Below are 15,903 nucleotides of genomic sequence, written 5' to 3'. Positions count from 1 at the left end.
GAGTTTCAATATATGTAATATTGTAAACTATGCTGTATTCACCCAAATAAATTCAATTTGTCTTGTATTTTGTCCATATGTTCTTGCTTAACAATAAATGTTCATCTTTTGATTATTGCTGTTGCCTTTAGTAATTCTGTGTGTGTTTTTTTATAAGTTCCAGTCCATTTTAAGCCAGCAGTATAATAATTTTTAAACAATATATGACCTGAATAAATAACTAACCCAGCATGTTTGGTAAAAACATTTAACCCAACCAGCTGGGTCAAAATAACCCAGCATGCGTTCTCTCCAATATTTACCCAACGCTGGGTTGCCAAATAGTTTTTTAGAGTGTACATACAGCTCCCAGTCAGGGAAAAGTTGGGGTGATTTTGTCCACAAAATGATCATTTTTAACTTTAGCTTCCTATGCAGTAGACGCACAATTAAAAAAATGTACTATAAAACGGGAGAAAATGTGAAAAGGGCTGTGATTAAAAAGCAGGAAAACTTCCAACACCCATAATGCACTTGGCTTGATCAGAGTGTATGTGAGTGGGGATACAAAATTGATGCAAAAGATCTGTAATTTTCACAAAATCATCATTCAGGTGGAGCTTTGCTGACAAATGAATGGGAATGTCATTAATTACTCACCCTTTTTAGTGAGACCTTTGTTCATCTTCGGAACACAAATTCAGATATTTTTGGATTAAATCTGAGAGCTTTCTGACTCTGAATATAAAGCAACATAACTAACATATTTAAGGCCCAGAAAGGTAGTAAGGACATTGTTAAAATAGTCCATGTAACATCAGTGGTTCAACCATAATTTTATGCAGCTACAGCAATACTGTTTTGTGCACAAACAAAACAAAAATAATGACTTTATTCAACAATTTCTTCTCTTCCGTGTCAATCTTCAACATGCGTTCACAAGAGTACCACGACACATGAACTACAGTATGTGGTCATGTATTTCTACTATAGCACAAACCATATCATAACCATACCAAATCATGCATACATGACTTGTATGACTATGTATTCTTTGTTCATCACAGTTACAGTACGTATGTATTTATACATTACGTACAGATTCATCATGACATGTATGTAATGCAGTGGCAAGATGGGGAAGTTGCAAATGTAAGTGGATAGAAAATCAACAAAACTGAGTAACAGTTTGCAGTTTGACTGTGACATGTTTCTCTAAATTATAAGTAACTTGTAGCTTTACCAAGCTACATGTACATGCATAGTAGCTTTCCCAATACTGGCCTTGACTATCTGAGTAATCTCTTGCAGTAATAGGTTTTCCTAATTCCCCCCAAATCCACTGCCAATATGATCATCCTGTTCTGTACAAACTGGGAATGTAGCCATTTAGGGATAACATGTCCATGGATCATTTTTTGTAGTGAAAATCATCACCATAATTTTAGATATAATGCTATGATATAATGTATAAAATAAAACGTAATCTGTAAAAAGTAAACATGTATCTGTAAGGGGACAATTTGTTTCTTGAGCTTTGAAAAGTATAAATGACCCATGTCATCTCACCAAATTAATATTAGCACATAAAAGCAAAAATAAATAAATATATATGTACATATATATTTTTAGTCACACCACACTTGTACATCACATGTAAATAAAACAGATTATTGGAGTACATCTTACAAGAAAATACTATTTGTGTTTGTCAGCTTCAAAATTTAATTCAGTGTGTTAATTGCCTTTTCTTTGTAATTATTTGTGAAATTTACAAGAATTTTCCGAGTGAAAACAATTTTTTTCTGTGTAAATTTTTTTTTTTTTTTTTTTTTTGGTTAAACAGTTCTATTAACACATCCTCCACTGATCACTGGAATAAAAATTTAATTTAAACAAAAAAATATGACTACTCTCATTCCACAAAAAAAAAGAAGAAAAAAAAAAGTCCAATCTGCAATATAAGTTTTTTCTAAATTATAGGCATCTACGTAATTTCTCATTCAAAATGTCCGAAAAACAAAATAGCTATTATTTTAATAGTCTGACATCATGATTTCAGTAATCATCACTGGAGACAGTGTGATGGAACACAATATTTTTTCTGATTTTATGCTGACGTGGTCATACTCAACATCCTCTTTCTCTCTGACTTTCACATTCACATTCACTCCCTCATTTCGACATAATACAGCAGTATAAGATGCAATTCACATGGTGAATTCAGCACTAATCATAACCTACATGTTTTTGGTTTTATGGAGCTGGTTATTTAAAGTGTGTCATCTTCAAACAGAGGCATGGTTAACTGGAGACGCCCATTTTTTCATCCTGCCCACACCCACCCACCCACCCCCCTCCATCCCGGAGCCCACCGCTCTGTGCGAAAGGGAGGGGTGAAGATGGAGGAGGGGAGGGTAAACAGAGCCGGGCTGAACCATGTCTGACTCCTGAAAAAAAAAGGAACAAGGGAGGGGGAAGACGTGGAGCGAAGAGAAACAGAAGGGCAGAGGAAAAATACCTAAAACTGCCTCGAGAGAGGCACAAAAACAGGGAGAATGAGAAACAGGAGTCAAAGAAGCCGCTGTGGAGATTCAAGAAAGGGGACGGGAGACCATTCAAAAGCTCTTTTCTCCACTGTTATGGCTCAGAACTGAAAACAGGATTACCTCATGCTTCTTATCATAGAAACACATGCTGCCTCTGATCGGGCTTTTCAGCATTGAGTCTGTGGGAATACCCTTTTAATCTGGGTTTACAGCGCTGTCCAAACTAGCAGGTTGGGTTCACACGGAGACGCTTGCATGGACTGAAATCTGCTCTCCATCATTTTCTCCATCAGACTAGACTGGCAGCTACGTGGACACTGGGATTTGTGTGCAGGTCTCTGATGTGCACACCCTTTGGACCGCCGCTGTGCCATCTGCTTGTGTTGATGACACACTGCTGCTTCCTCGAACCCTACGGGTTGGGCTGGATCAGAATGGGAGGTTAAAAGGGCAAATAGCATCATGGGAGCCAAACAAATGAAATGGTATGAATGAAATTCCACAGCTCCCTCTCTTGTTTTTTCTTTCCTGTGTCTATCTTTCATTCCATTCCATTTTGGATTGATACTACTGTCCATCGTTTTCTTCATTCGACCTCAATATTGTGTTATTGCATGTGGTTGTATATGAATATTATAACCTGTAACAAGTGAGACTGGATGGGACATCACTGTTGCTAAATGTAAGTCTCAGTTGTGCCCATAAGATTGATGTGTGGGTGTTGCCGGCTATTGTGGAATCACCTAGCAACTGGGAATCACTGTGTTCAATATGGTCAGTGCCATCTGCATGCTCTGTAGACGCTCAGATATATGAACACACTATTTGGTCCACTGATGTGTTGACAGTTATATGGGGTTTTGATACACTGCATCATAATGAGGTCATACAAGTGGAGTAAATGACTAGGGAGAATCTTTGTATATAAATGTTTTATTGTGTTAGACTCATTCATCTATTATAAAACAGGCTACTTGGTCTGTTATATATGTTATGGCAGTGGATATTTAAAGGGATAGTTCACCCAAAATGAAAATTACCCTCAAGCCATCCTAGGTGTATATGAATTTCTTCCTTTAGACAATCGGAGTTATATTAAAAAAAGTTGAGGCTCCCCCAAGCTTTATAATGAAAATGAATGGGTGGTGAGATTTTGAAGCCCAATAAAGTGAATCCATTAATCTTAAAAAGTACTCCACATGGCTTGTAGGGTTAAAAAAAGCCCTCCTTAAAGGAGAACTCCACTTCTAGAACAACAATTCACAAATAATTTACTCACCCCCTTGTCATCCAAGATGTTTATGTCTTTCTGTCTTCAGTCGTGAAGAAATTATGTTTTCTGACGAAAGCATTTCAGGATTTTTCTCCATGTAATGGACTTCATTGGTGCCCCGATTTTGAACTTTCAAAATGTAGCTTAAATGCAGCTTCAGAGGGCTCTAAACAATCCCAGCTGAGAAAGAAGGGTCTTATCTAGCGAAACGATCAGTCATTTTTTTCTGAAAAAAAAAATTGTATACTTTTTTAAGCATAAAAGCTTGTGTAGCACAGGCTCTGGGATGCTCGTTCACATACTATTGAATCACGTCGAAAGGTCATGGGAACGTAGGTGGAACTACAGACCCAGTGTTTACAAAGCGAACGCGCAAAGACTAAGGAAGTGCAAGTAAGTCAAACGCTACAACAATGTCGGACGATTCTGAGGTTGTAGGAGAAAATAACGTGGAGTTTTTCGAACATACTCTACCTAGTACACAGACAATGAACTTGTGGTGATTCGAAGATGAGATTCGTAGTATGTGATGGGAAGTTCAGATCATTTTACCGATTCGGACCTTTGAGTCTCGTTCAGCAAAATGAACTAATCTTTTTTCGAGTCATTGCGTTCTCAAAATCAGCTTCACGTGACAGCCCCATAAGGTGAACAAATGATGTGAAAAACCAGAAGACTCGAAACAGGTGAACTAATTCCCGTCTGAAACCTAATAAAATGTTGCGCATGCGCGACTGAACAAATCACTCCCCGAGATGACTCGCTCTTCCCGAGTCACATTAAAGAATCTTTCAAATTGAATGAATCATTCAAGAACGACCCGTGGATGTGCATCCCAGAGCCTGTGCTACACTAACTTTTGTGCTTAAAAAGTATAAAATTGTTATTTTTCGAAAACAATGACCGATCGTTTTGCTGGATAAGAATCTTTTTCCTCGGCTGGGATCGTTTAGAGCCCTTTGAAGCTGCATTTAAACTACATTTTGAAATTTCAAATTCGGGGGACCAATGAAGTCCATTATATGCAGAAAAATCCTGAAATGCTTTTCTCAAAAACCATAATTTCTTTACGACTGAAGACAGAAAGACATGAACATCTTGGATGACAAGGGGGTGAGTAAATTACATGTGAATCTTTGCTTTGGAAGTGGACTTCTCCTTTAAAATAATATGGTAACTAAGACACACCAATTTACAGTATCAATCACCAAAACAAGCTGTTTTGTACAGCTAAAAATAGCTGGATGCAGATGAAACCAGAAGCCAGACCCACAACATTTACAAACTCTCCAGTGAATATAAAGTACAGTTCAATATGAATAGATTTAGATGAGCCATTCAGATTTAGTTTTATATCTGGACTGGTTTACTATAAATCAACACGCTCCTCTTTGTATAAATAATCAACATTCAGTAAGATGACACCCCTCAGAGCAGCATTCTGGTGTAATTTCATGCCCACGTACACATCCCTTTATGTAGTCATTTTCAGAAGCTTAATCAAGAAGATGTAATCCTGCGTAATAGACCTTATTAAAATGTCATTATCTGTTTATGCAAACAAGACTGAACTGAGAGAGCTGCTGTGTCTTATTCTATGCGACAGACTTCATTCTGTCTTCATGTCTTTGTTAGAATTATCTCGATTTCAATATCACATTCCCGTGCCAGAGGAACAGCTTGGGGTGTTGCAGATAGAGTCTCTCATTTCATCTGTACTGAAAACAGATGAATGACATGTGGCTTAGGAATGCTATGGAACTGTGTTAGTGCGGTTTGAAACTGAAAACCCGGGTGAGAATGGTGAAATGACTATTGTAACTGGAATTTCCCTATTTTTAGTTCATCTTTCATTGTCATCAAATTTCTACTCCAGTGGTCACATATGACTGATAATAAGGACAGTACAAATTCATGCTTATGTTCTTCACTGATTCTCTGCAACATTTTTCCAGTCTCAGTTCATCCAGTCCAGCACACACACCCAAGGAAGAGTATATTATTGCCAAATCTGAAGATTCAGGAGAGCTAGTGGGAAACCACACGGAGCAACCACAAAGCCTAGGTAGGATGTTTTTGCTACTTGACCATATATTGTTTCAATACGTTTCTTATGTTTTGTTGTATTTGCTTCCTCTGAAGAGGATGCAGTGAAATCCTCAGCCACCGAGCCATCTCCTGGCCCAGAGCATGCTGGGAAAGAGGAAAGCACCACATGGGAGGAACAGCTATGTGCCCAGCAGGAACAGCTGGAGAAGGAGATGCAGGAGACCAGGAAAATGGTCACAAGACTTCAGGTAAGTTATTCATACACATTCGAATATGGGTGTTTCCTAAACCTTCCTTTATTTGCTGGTTATCAACATTATTATAAAAGCCATCTTTATATCTCTAATGCAACAAAGAAAGAAATAAAATACAGATAAAGAGACTGATTAATAAGAGAAGCCAGTTATTTTAAACATCAAACAGCATCCGAGGCTGATCACATGCTGTCTGTTGTTTGAACGACTGTTGGTTCAACAGCATATGTTCACAGCGCGCGGTCTAGTTTTACTCACAGTACCTCAGGGTTTTAGAAACCTCATGTTCGCTGTACATGTCTTCACTCAGGCCTTACTGCTGCATGGGTCTCTGCCTGAGGATGAGCAGACATCTACTCTGAGCTTTGGAGACAGTACCAACTCAGAACAACAGCTGGTAATCTATTATTCTGCTTTCTGTGCTTTCCTAGAAATAATGTGAGAAATTGTACATATCTCATTTATAGTCTGTTATGGTAATGACATATTCGTTTTATCCTGCCATTGAAGATTTTAATCCGTAGTCGTCTGGACCAGAGTATGGAGGAGTCTTTAGATCTGAAGGTAAATTATTATTATTTTTTTAAAATATAAAAATATTGCAGTTCGTGTACTGAATGAGAGTTGTAATGTGTTTTTTGCAGAGAGAACTTTTAAGATACAAGCAGGAGGCACGTAATCTGCAGGCTATTAAGGTGAGACCACATGATGTATGTGTTTGCATATAATATAGAAAATATAATAAAAATGTAACACTATATTAATTTCTATAATTACATTATATTAAAAGCGTGGATAATTATTCATTTCTTTCATGAGCTTTTGCATTGTGCACCAGATTTGCTGACATTTGGGATAATTAAGGTTTGTTCCTGTGTCCATCTGTCTACCCAGGATGCCTTGCAGCAGAGAATGTCTGTGCAGGAAGACTCAGTGCTGCAGCTCAAACAGGAGCTGCTCAGATCCAGCATGGCCAGAGAGGAGCTGGAGGGACAGAATGTGAGTCTGACATCAACATTAATTAATTCTGTAAAAATAAAAAAAATAATAAAAATTTGGTTCTTCTTTATAAATGTGTCAAATATATAAGGGCTATTCTACAGAATTATCAACTAAGAAGTTATGATAGTTTTTGGTTCAATGTATATTCAGACAAATTAATCCTTGACTTTAAAATCAGTAAGGGAAAATAATCAAAATAATCAAATGTTTTGCCTTTTACAAAGAAAAATTGGATTAAAAAAATTATATATATATATATATATATATATATATATTTATATATCAATGCTGATGTAAGCAAAATATTAATAGGTCAATATAACCCTTCTAATTAAATTATATTTTACTTTTCAGGGAAGAGGACAAATATTCCAAAACTTTCAGAAAATACAGTATTTATAAGAATTAACTGCACAATTACTATAAATGTGTACCTCGCATACATACAATTTTATTTGAAAAAACACATTAGCCTTTTCTAACTCTGGACCAATTCTGTAGAATGGCCCATGAAGGTTTATTCAGAATTCTTTCTTATTTATTTATTTATTTATTTATTTTTTAGGTGGAACTAGAAAGGAAGCTGAGTGAACGAAACAGATTGCTGAGTGAATACAAAGTAGGCAAATTTGTCCTGATATCCTTACTATGCTGGAATCCATTTAGTGTTCTTTAATCATCTTTAGTGCTTTAATTACTAAGATACGTTACTTCTCTTTTGGTTTTGCTGCAGTTTTTTGGCAACCCACTCGTCTGTATAGTACATTAATGAAAATACCTTTTCTGTCACATGCACTTGCCTTTGTAGAAAGAACTCGGGCAGAAAGACAGACTTCTTCAGCAGCAGCAAGCAAAACTGGACGATGCACTGCGCAGGATCAGTGAAAGCTATCATAGGGTAACTGAATGAACTACTAAAGCAAAATGGGGCTTATTTATGTAATATTTGTATGTCCTATTAACATTTTTATATTATATATTGTACATAAACTCTCTGTAGCTGTAATTTATTCCACTAGAAGGAGCCATAGCACACCATCCATCTCCTGACTGTCCTAATGTATTATTAGCTTTATTAAAGGAGAAGTCCTTCAGGAACAACAATTTACAACTAATTTAATTTACTCACCCCCTTGTCATCCAAGATGTTCATGTCTTTCTGTCTTCAGTCATAAAGAAATTATGTTTTTTAAGGAAAGCATTTGGACTTCTTTGGTGCCCCGATTTTGAACTAGTTTTAATGCAGCTTCAAAGGGCTCTACAGGATCTCAGCTGAGGAAGAAAGGTCTTATCTAGCGAAACGATTGGTCATTTTTTCGGAAAATAAAAATTTGTATACTTAAACACAAAACCTTGTGTAGCACAGGCTCTGGGATGCGCGTCCACGACGCTACGTACTATTGAATCACGTCGAAAGGTCACGCGGAACGTACGAGGAACTACAGACCCAGTGTTTACAAAGCGAACACACGAAGACTAAGGAAGTGCAAAAAAGTCAAACTCTGTTTACAAACAAAAAGGTACAACGATGTCAGATGATTCTGAAGTTGTAGGAGAAAATGAGATGGAGCTTTTCACCATACTCTACCTTTCTGAGCCGGAGTACACAGACGATGAATGTAGACGTGATTCGTAGCATCGTAAATGCACATCCCAGAGCCTGTGCTACACAAGCTTTTGTGCTTAAAAATTATACAAATTTTTATTTTTCAAAAAAAAAAAAATGACAGATCGTTTCATTAGATAAGACCCTTCTTCCTCGGCTAGGATTGTTTAGAGCCCTTAAACTGCATTTTGGAAGTTCGAAATCGGGGCTCCATTATACAGAGAAAAATCCTGAAATGCTTTCCTCAAAAACCATAATTTCTTTACAGCTGAAGACAGAAAGACTTGGATGACAAGGGGGTGAATAAATTATTTGTAAATTGTCGTTCTGGAAGTGGAGTTCATCCTTAGGAAAGTCAGCTTTATTAGCTTTTTTTAGACAATGTGGATTAGTGTAAGGTATAACCATAAGTAAGTTAGTAAATTTGTAATGTTCTAAATTGACAATACAAAATTGTTTGCTCCAGTTGTCAGGCTGTGAGAATAATGGCTACAGTCACATGATGGACACATCCTCCGCTGTTTTCCAACACAGAATGGTGAGTCATGGCATTCTTAATTTTAAAAAGAATTTGCTTAATTTCTAATAAATGGATGCGTTGTTTGTTCTTTGGTTGAATGTGTGCATCAGGGGGACGAGCTACAGCTGGTGCGGGATGCTCTCCGCAGTCTGAGAGACAGTTTTAGTGGTCATGACCCGCAGCACCACACGCTGGACACACTCGAGCAGGGTGTGGCCAGTCTGGTGGACCGCCTCCACACCACAGAGAACAAGAAAAGGCAGGAGAGAAAGGCAAGGCTAGCCTTTACTTGTATCCAATTCTGAAAGTCGCTATGAAATTAAAGTTAGTAGTATAGTAACATATATTTTCTTTCATATTGTTAAATGTAGTTTCTTATGCTTAAAAAGCAAAAAAGATTAGATTTCAGACTGGACCAGACAATGCGCATTTGTAGTCCTGTGTGAGTGACTGTCGCAGCTTTCCAATCAGGATAAATCTGTCTCCCAAGGGTACTTGGGAGTGAGAACAATCATGGCTGACATATTGAAGGGTCATTCTATACTGAAGTGCTCTAAACTAGCCAATTCAAAGGGCCATTTGGAATGAAGGATTTTGAAGGGACTTCGAACTGATGAATACTTTGCTTTGATGATTCTCTGCAACGGTTAAATATTTTAAACCCTAACTGGCTTGGTAAGATGATGCAGAACAGTTTATGGTCCCCTATACGCTTACGCTTTTTGAAGGTCTAAAGACCGTTTAACACTGAGAGCGATGCGATAAAGTGATGCAATAAAGCATTGCTGGTCGGTGACGCCATTTTGAAAATCAGTGTAAACAAACACCAAAGAAAAGTATTCCGAGAGAGAAGATAGTGTATGCTGAGCTCTTGTTATCATTGGTATCTGAGAAAATGTATTCTCATGTTCTTTATACATAACATCATTTCTAATTAAAGCTGCAAACAGCATTAAAAGGGCCCTTGCACCTGGGCTCAAAACCATCCAGTGGCTTTAGGAAACCAGTGAATGGTGAGCAATACAGATTTAAAGTGGTAAATATAGGAGGAATATGTCTAAGTCATTTATATTTGGCCAACTTCCTGCTGGCAGCTGGTTGCGCTATGACTACAACTGAATAGTGGCATGTAGATGTCTTCAAGCCAGGACTTTGATCAAACATATGAAGTTTGGTGCAGATTGAACATGGTATGTTTGAGTTAGTGTAAAACATAACATATCATGTTGCCAACAGGTGGCGCTATGATAATAACTGAATATTGGCCTATTGGATGTCTTTAGGCCAGGACTCTTACCAAACATGTGAAGTCTAGTGCAGACTGGACATTTCATGTTTAAGTTAGTGTAAAACTCAAGATATTCGCAATTTAACACCACAAAGGGCTTTAGATTACACTGACCAAATTTGGTGTTGATCTGTTTAAATCTCTCATTGTTTGTTAAAATACAACATCTGAAAATGGCAAAAACGGCACAAAACTTGCCAAGAAAACTTGACAAGTTCCTGTTGGGTTCAGATGTAAATTTTCACCTCTTTTGGCGTGTGTACAGTTTCATAAGTTTTCAAGCATGTTTAGGCCTTTAAAAAAGTGATTCATTTTGAAGAAGAAGAGGAAGAAACTGAGCAATTCCAATAGGGTCCTCGCACCATCGGTGCTAGGGCCTAATTATTATCCACTGAACTGTGATCTTAAGAGCACTATCCAAACAAGGCAAGACTTATTCCGCCATATCGCACATTGAGTTTTCTCCCACTCATAAGTAATGTCAGAGCACCGTCTTTGTGTATCTAAAGTCTTTGGAGAAGTAATGCATACGTCACCAGAAAGAACTCTGTCATTTTCACTGGAAGGTCCAGTTATTGATTGATTTTTGAAGGTCAAAACATTTGAAAACATATGGACGGATAAATCACTCACAATAAGACCTATAACATCCACTTGAATTTGCATTTCATCCCAACTTTACAACCTTTTGTACCTTCACAGGGTTCAACCAGGTCTCCTGGACGAAAAGCCAATCACACAGACCGAGAATCATGGCCATCAAGCTCAAGTAGGTCACTTCAGTATTATTCTTCTAGAAATTCATGCAGGTTTCCACTTTTTAGACCAATAAATTGCTTGCTAACCTATTGTAAGTACTGAATTTAAACAGTTAGTTCATACAAAAATTTAAATTAGCCCATGGTTTATTCATCCTCAAGGCATCCTAGATGTATATGACTTCCTTCTTTCAGACAAATCCAATTGGAGTTATATTAAACAATGCCCTGGCTCTTCCAAGCTTTATAATGGCAGTTGGGCGGGTGTTTTTGTTCAACTGTCCAAAAGTTGTCCAATAAAGTGCATCAATCCATAGTTAAAAGTGCCTCACATTAGTGATGGGTGCTTTCGAAGCACTGCTTTATGAAGCTTTGAAACTTTTGTGAATCAACTGTTTTGAAACAGTGGCTCAGACCAAGTATCAAACCAAAGTCACGTGATTTCAGTAAACGAGGCTTCGTAAAGTTTCGAAATTTCAATGGTTTGCCACTGGGGGGCGATCTGTGTAAACCCGTGAATCATGAGTTTATTGAGATCTCCCCCCAGCGGTGAACCATTGAACCAGTGCCTATGGTTTTAACCTGATCTCAGATCAGTTTCATCAATTTGTAGATATTTTAAATGAGACATTTGTGTAATTAAAGGGATTAGAAGTAGTTAATTAACTCTTACTGGCCTCTACATACAAGCTATCCATAAAACAAGCCCTGCAAATGAATATAAATAATGAAGAAAAAAAAAAAAAAAAAATTATACAGACACTTTGTATTTAATGGAATTTTATTATTTTATTGTATTTAATGTACTATACTTTCAATAAAACATTTGCAATGGGTTTTAAAAGCTGTTTTTATACATGTTTTAGCCTGAGTTTTTGTTGCATTTACACACTTTTGATCAGCAGGCATCACCAGCGTGTGGTGTTTCAAGCGCTTCGAAACAGTGAATCATTTTGCAAAGCAATTGACTCAATTGATTCGAAACTTCAAAAAGATTCGCTTCTCCCACAACTACCTCACATGGCTCCATGGGGTGAATAAAGGCCTCCTGTAGCAAATCGACTTACGTTTTTGTAAGAAAAATGCACATATTTAAAATTTTATAAACACTTTTGTGCATGCAAGCCGCTCCAGGCGGATGATGTAGGCATGTGCCAGTGAGAAGTGATGAACGTAGAAGCGCAAAGGAGAGAGCAAAACAAAACACCGGTCACGATTTACAAGTAGAAACCAATGTTTTGTAAAGAAAAATGGAGGATTTTGATATAAGCCAAGAGGATACTGAGTTTTCCTTTACTAAAGTAAGTAAACTTTCCTTCTGTAAACAAACATTGGTTCTTGCGAGACTAGCATATTATTCTCCCCGGCGCATGCGGCACATCCTACGTCATCAGCCACGGAACGGCTCATGTGCATGACAGTTAGCGGAAGTTAGAGAAAAGTGTTTATAACGTTTTAAATATTGATATTTTTTTTACAAAACACATTGATTCACTACAGGAGACCTTTATTCAGAGCCATGTGAGGCACTTTTTATTATGAATGGATGCACTTTATTTGACTTCTTTTGAACTGTTGAACCATTATAAAGTTTGGAAGAGCCAGGACCTTTTTTAATATAACTCCGATTGTATTCATCTAAAAGAAGAAAGTCATATACACCTAGGATGCCTTGAGGGTGAGTAAATCATGAGGTAATTTTCATTTTTGGGTGAACTATCCCTTCAATCATTCAAATTCAAACCTGTAAAATAATTTGTTGACTCAAAAGAATGATTTGCTGAGAAGTATAACATGGACGTTTTCTGTACACAAGCACAATATTTAACAAATGAAATATCTAAACATATTTAAAATATATTAATATTAGCTTTATCAATTTCCATGACTTTTCTATTACTTTCTTTTTTCCAGAGATGGCTCATTCTCACAGTAGCCCTGTTCTCAGTGCGGCAGCCTCAACCAAAGTACTCTACTACACAGATCGCTCTCTCACACCCTTCCTAGTCAACATCCCTAAGAGGTGACAGCAATAATGACATCTTAGCATCATCATGTAGAGACCGAATCCACAAGTCTCATGATCTAAATATGAACCATTTATTGATAGGCTGGGCGAGGTCACGCTACAGGACTTCAAGGCGGCTGTGGATAGACATGGTAGTTTCAGATATCACTTCAAATCTCTGGATCCAGAGTTTGGAACGGTGAAGGAAGAGGTGAAAATTGCAACCAATCATTCAATATTCCAAACTTAAAAGTAGCAGTTGCTTAGGGTCTTTTTCTAAATGTGTGGTGTCTTTTAGGTGTTTCAGGACGATGCTGTTATTCCTGGATGGGAAGGGAAGATCGTCGCATGGGTGGAGGAGGATCATGGAGAGGGGAGATAGAGCATGAGGGTTTGATCCATTCAGAATGTATGTTTACCCTACATATACCTCATCCCTGCAACTCTGAAACCTTTGTCCTGTCCTAACTGTGAATCTTACTAAACCAGTTCACCAAGTCATTACAGCAGGCAAGTGTTTGTAAAATAGCATTTTGAAGAAAGAAAGAATGATTTTTTATTATTTAAAAAATGGTTTACAGCTAAATACTGATTAAAATGTTTTTGAGTGTATCAAGGTTACGCTGCATTTTGTTTTCCAGCAAGTGTTTCAGCAGTGCCATTGTGATAAGTGACCAAGAAATTATGATAATTTAAAACAGTATGTGTCTTGTGCAGTGACAAATAATAAACATCTTTCATTAGTTGCCAAACTGTGACAAGCATTTCACACATTGTGTGCATGTATTGTCCTGCCAGATAAAAAGAGCCATTTAAAAAAAAAAAAAAACATATCATCAAAAATGTCCGCACATTCACAGTAATATATTTTTCACTAAAATGTATGTTAACCTTTCTTGACTATCCTTTGAAAATAAGGGGTGGTAAAAGCAGGGACCACTTTGTTTGTACAAATTTGTAACATTTGAACATATTGAAATATTCCTTTTGAAAATGATTGTACTTTTCCTATCAAGTTTGCATGTCTGTTCATAGTGTTTGGTATCTGTGTTGTACATGCAAATACAGTTGACACTTGTCCACCTTTTATTAAAGGCTTTCTGTGCACATGTGGAGTTTTTGTTGTGTATTCAATCGGTTTTGTGTGTTATATTGCCCTGTTGAAAAAAAAAAAAAAAAAAAACAGCATATGGGTGATTCAGTAACTGCAGATACATTTGGTGTCCGACGTCATTCTTTTTTTCTGCTTTTTTTCAATGGTTATATTTTAAATTATTTTAATAATGGGTTACTCATTGTTATGAATTGCAAAATGTTACAGTCCATAACAATATAATTTCTCTAAAAAGTGTCTTAAAATTCATGATTTCTTGTTGTCAAAATTTGTCAGTGCATTTTTCCCATCATCCCAAAAATATTTAATTTTTGACACAATAATACACAATAATTATTGTCATCAAAATATTTAATTGTACTTTTGTTTTGGTAACATTTCATTTTATTTATAGAAGCTCTAAAGAGTCTGTCGAAACTGTTACCACAATATCAAAAGGAAAACTGAATTTTTCAATGATCAAACTTTGTGTTATTTAAAGATCTTTTAATTATGATTTCATTAGTGCCATGTGCTCTTAGCATTTATGCTAGCAAAAAATAAATAAAATTCTGTCAATTCTGTTACTGTCAAACTCTGTTACCAAGGAAGAGTAACAATGCGGTAACAAAATTGACAGTCCACCGGACAATTCTGTTACTTTACAATTCTGTTACTTAAAATGTCAGCTCTGTTAATTAACTATTTTTTACAATAAAAAAAAAAGGTTGTTTAAATCTCATAAACATTACTGATTTATTTTCGCACCCTTATAATATTTTAACAAGTTTTTTTTTTTTTTTTTTTTTTACTGGATATTGTATATAATACATTTTCAAATGAAAACATTTGCTCCAAGTGGACGGTTCTATGAAGACATAAGATTTTTTTAATTTTTAAGATACGCATAAGTGAAACATCATCTCAGTTTCAAGCGTTGGAATGTAAGGACTGTTTGCTTAATAAACAGGAAGGATTTTTCCTGTTATAATTTATTGTTATTTCTACACATTGCCTAATTTGTATGTAACAGAGTTGACAAACAATGCCATAAAAACATCTGTTTTTTCATTAAAAGTAAAAAAAGAAAATAACTTGTGTTTGGCAAGCACTGAATTATTAAAATTAAATACATTTTCAATAAGATACTGGAAAAAAATGTGTTAGTGAACAGTTTTTTTTCTTAATTTTCTGAAATGCCAAATGCAGCTCAAACCAGCAGCCTGCTTCAAAACATACGTAACCAGCATATGCTGTTTTTTTTTTTTCAACAGGGTGGTTATCTGCTGATATTAGAGGCTTTTTATCATTTTTGGGTATTGGATATGTAATTTATGTGGATATTACATTTTTCATACTAACATTTACTTCAGCAAATCTAAAAATGAAACTGTACTTTACAACGTTGTGATGTCTAAATTCACTTTTAACGAGACATTTTACTTTATAGTGTTCTTTTCTTACATTATTTAAAATAATACAGAATTTTAACATCAAATAATTATTTCAAATCAATAATTGTTT

General features: G+C 36.2%; 1 protein-coding gene across 1 annotated transcript; it reads left to right on the top strand.

The window, feature by feature from the left end:
* Positions 1–2,407: 2,407 nt before the first annotated feature.
* Positions 2,408–14,409, top strand: dixdc1a (DIX domain containing 1a). The gene is made up of 15 exons (XM_051130129.1): positions 2,408–3,013; positions 5,757–5,866; positions 5,944–6,098; positions 6,415–6,501; positions 6,615–6,668; positions 6,749–6,799; positions 6,999–7,103; positions 7,672–7,725; positions 7,915–8,004; positions 9,179–9,250; positions 9,343–9,504; positions 11,223–11,289; positions 13,193–13,301; positions 13,389–13,497; positions 13,585–14,409. Exons 1-15 carry the CDS (start codon positions 2,991–2,993, stop codon positions 13,666–13,668), a joined length of 1,332 nt encoding a protein of 443 aa, XP_050986086.1. The 5' UTR covers positions 2,408–2,990; the 3' UTR covers positions 13,669–14,409.
* Positions 14,410–15,903: the final 1,494 nt, after the last annotated feature.

This window comes from Labeo rohita, chromosome 15, assembly GCF_022985175.1.
Source record: "Labeo rohita strain BAU-BD-2019 chromosome 15, IGBB_LRoh.1.0, whole genome shotgun sequence".
In the NCBI taxonomy this organism is placed as follows: Eukaryota; Metazoa; Chordata; class Actinopteri; order Cypriniformes; family Cyprinidae; genus Labeo; species Labeo rohita.
Note: the sequence above shows the minus strand (reverse complement) of the source record. Positions and strands in the feature narration are given on the sequence as shown.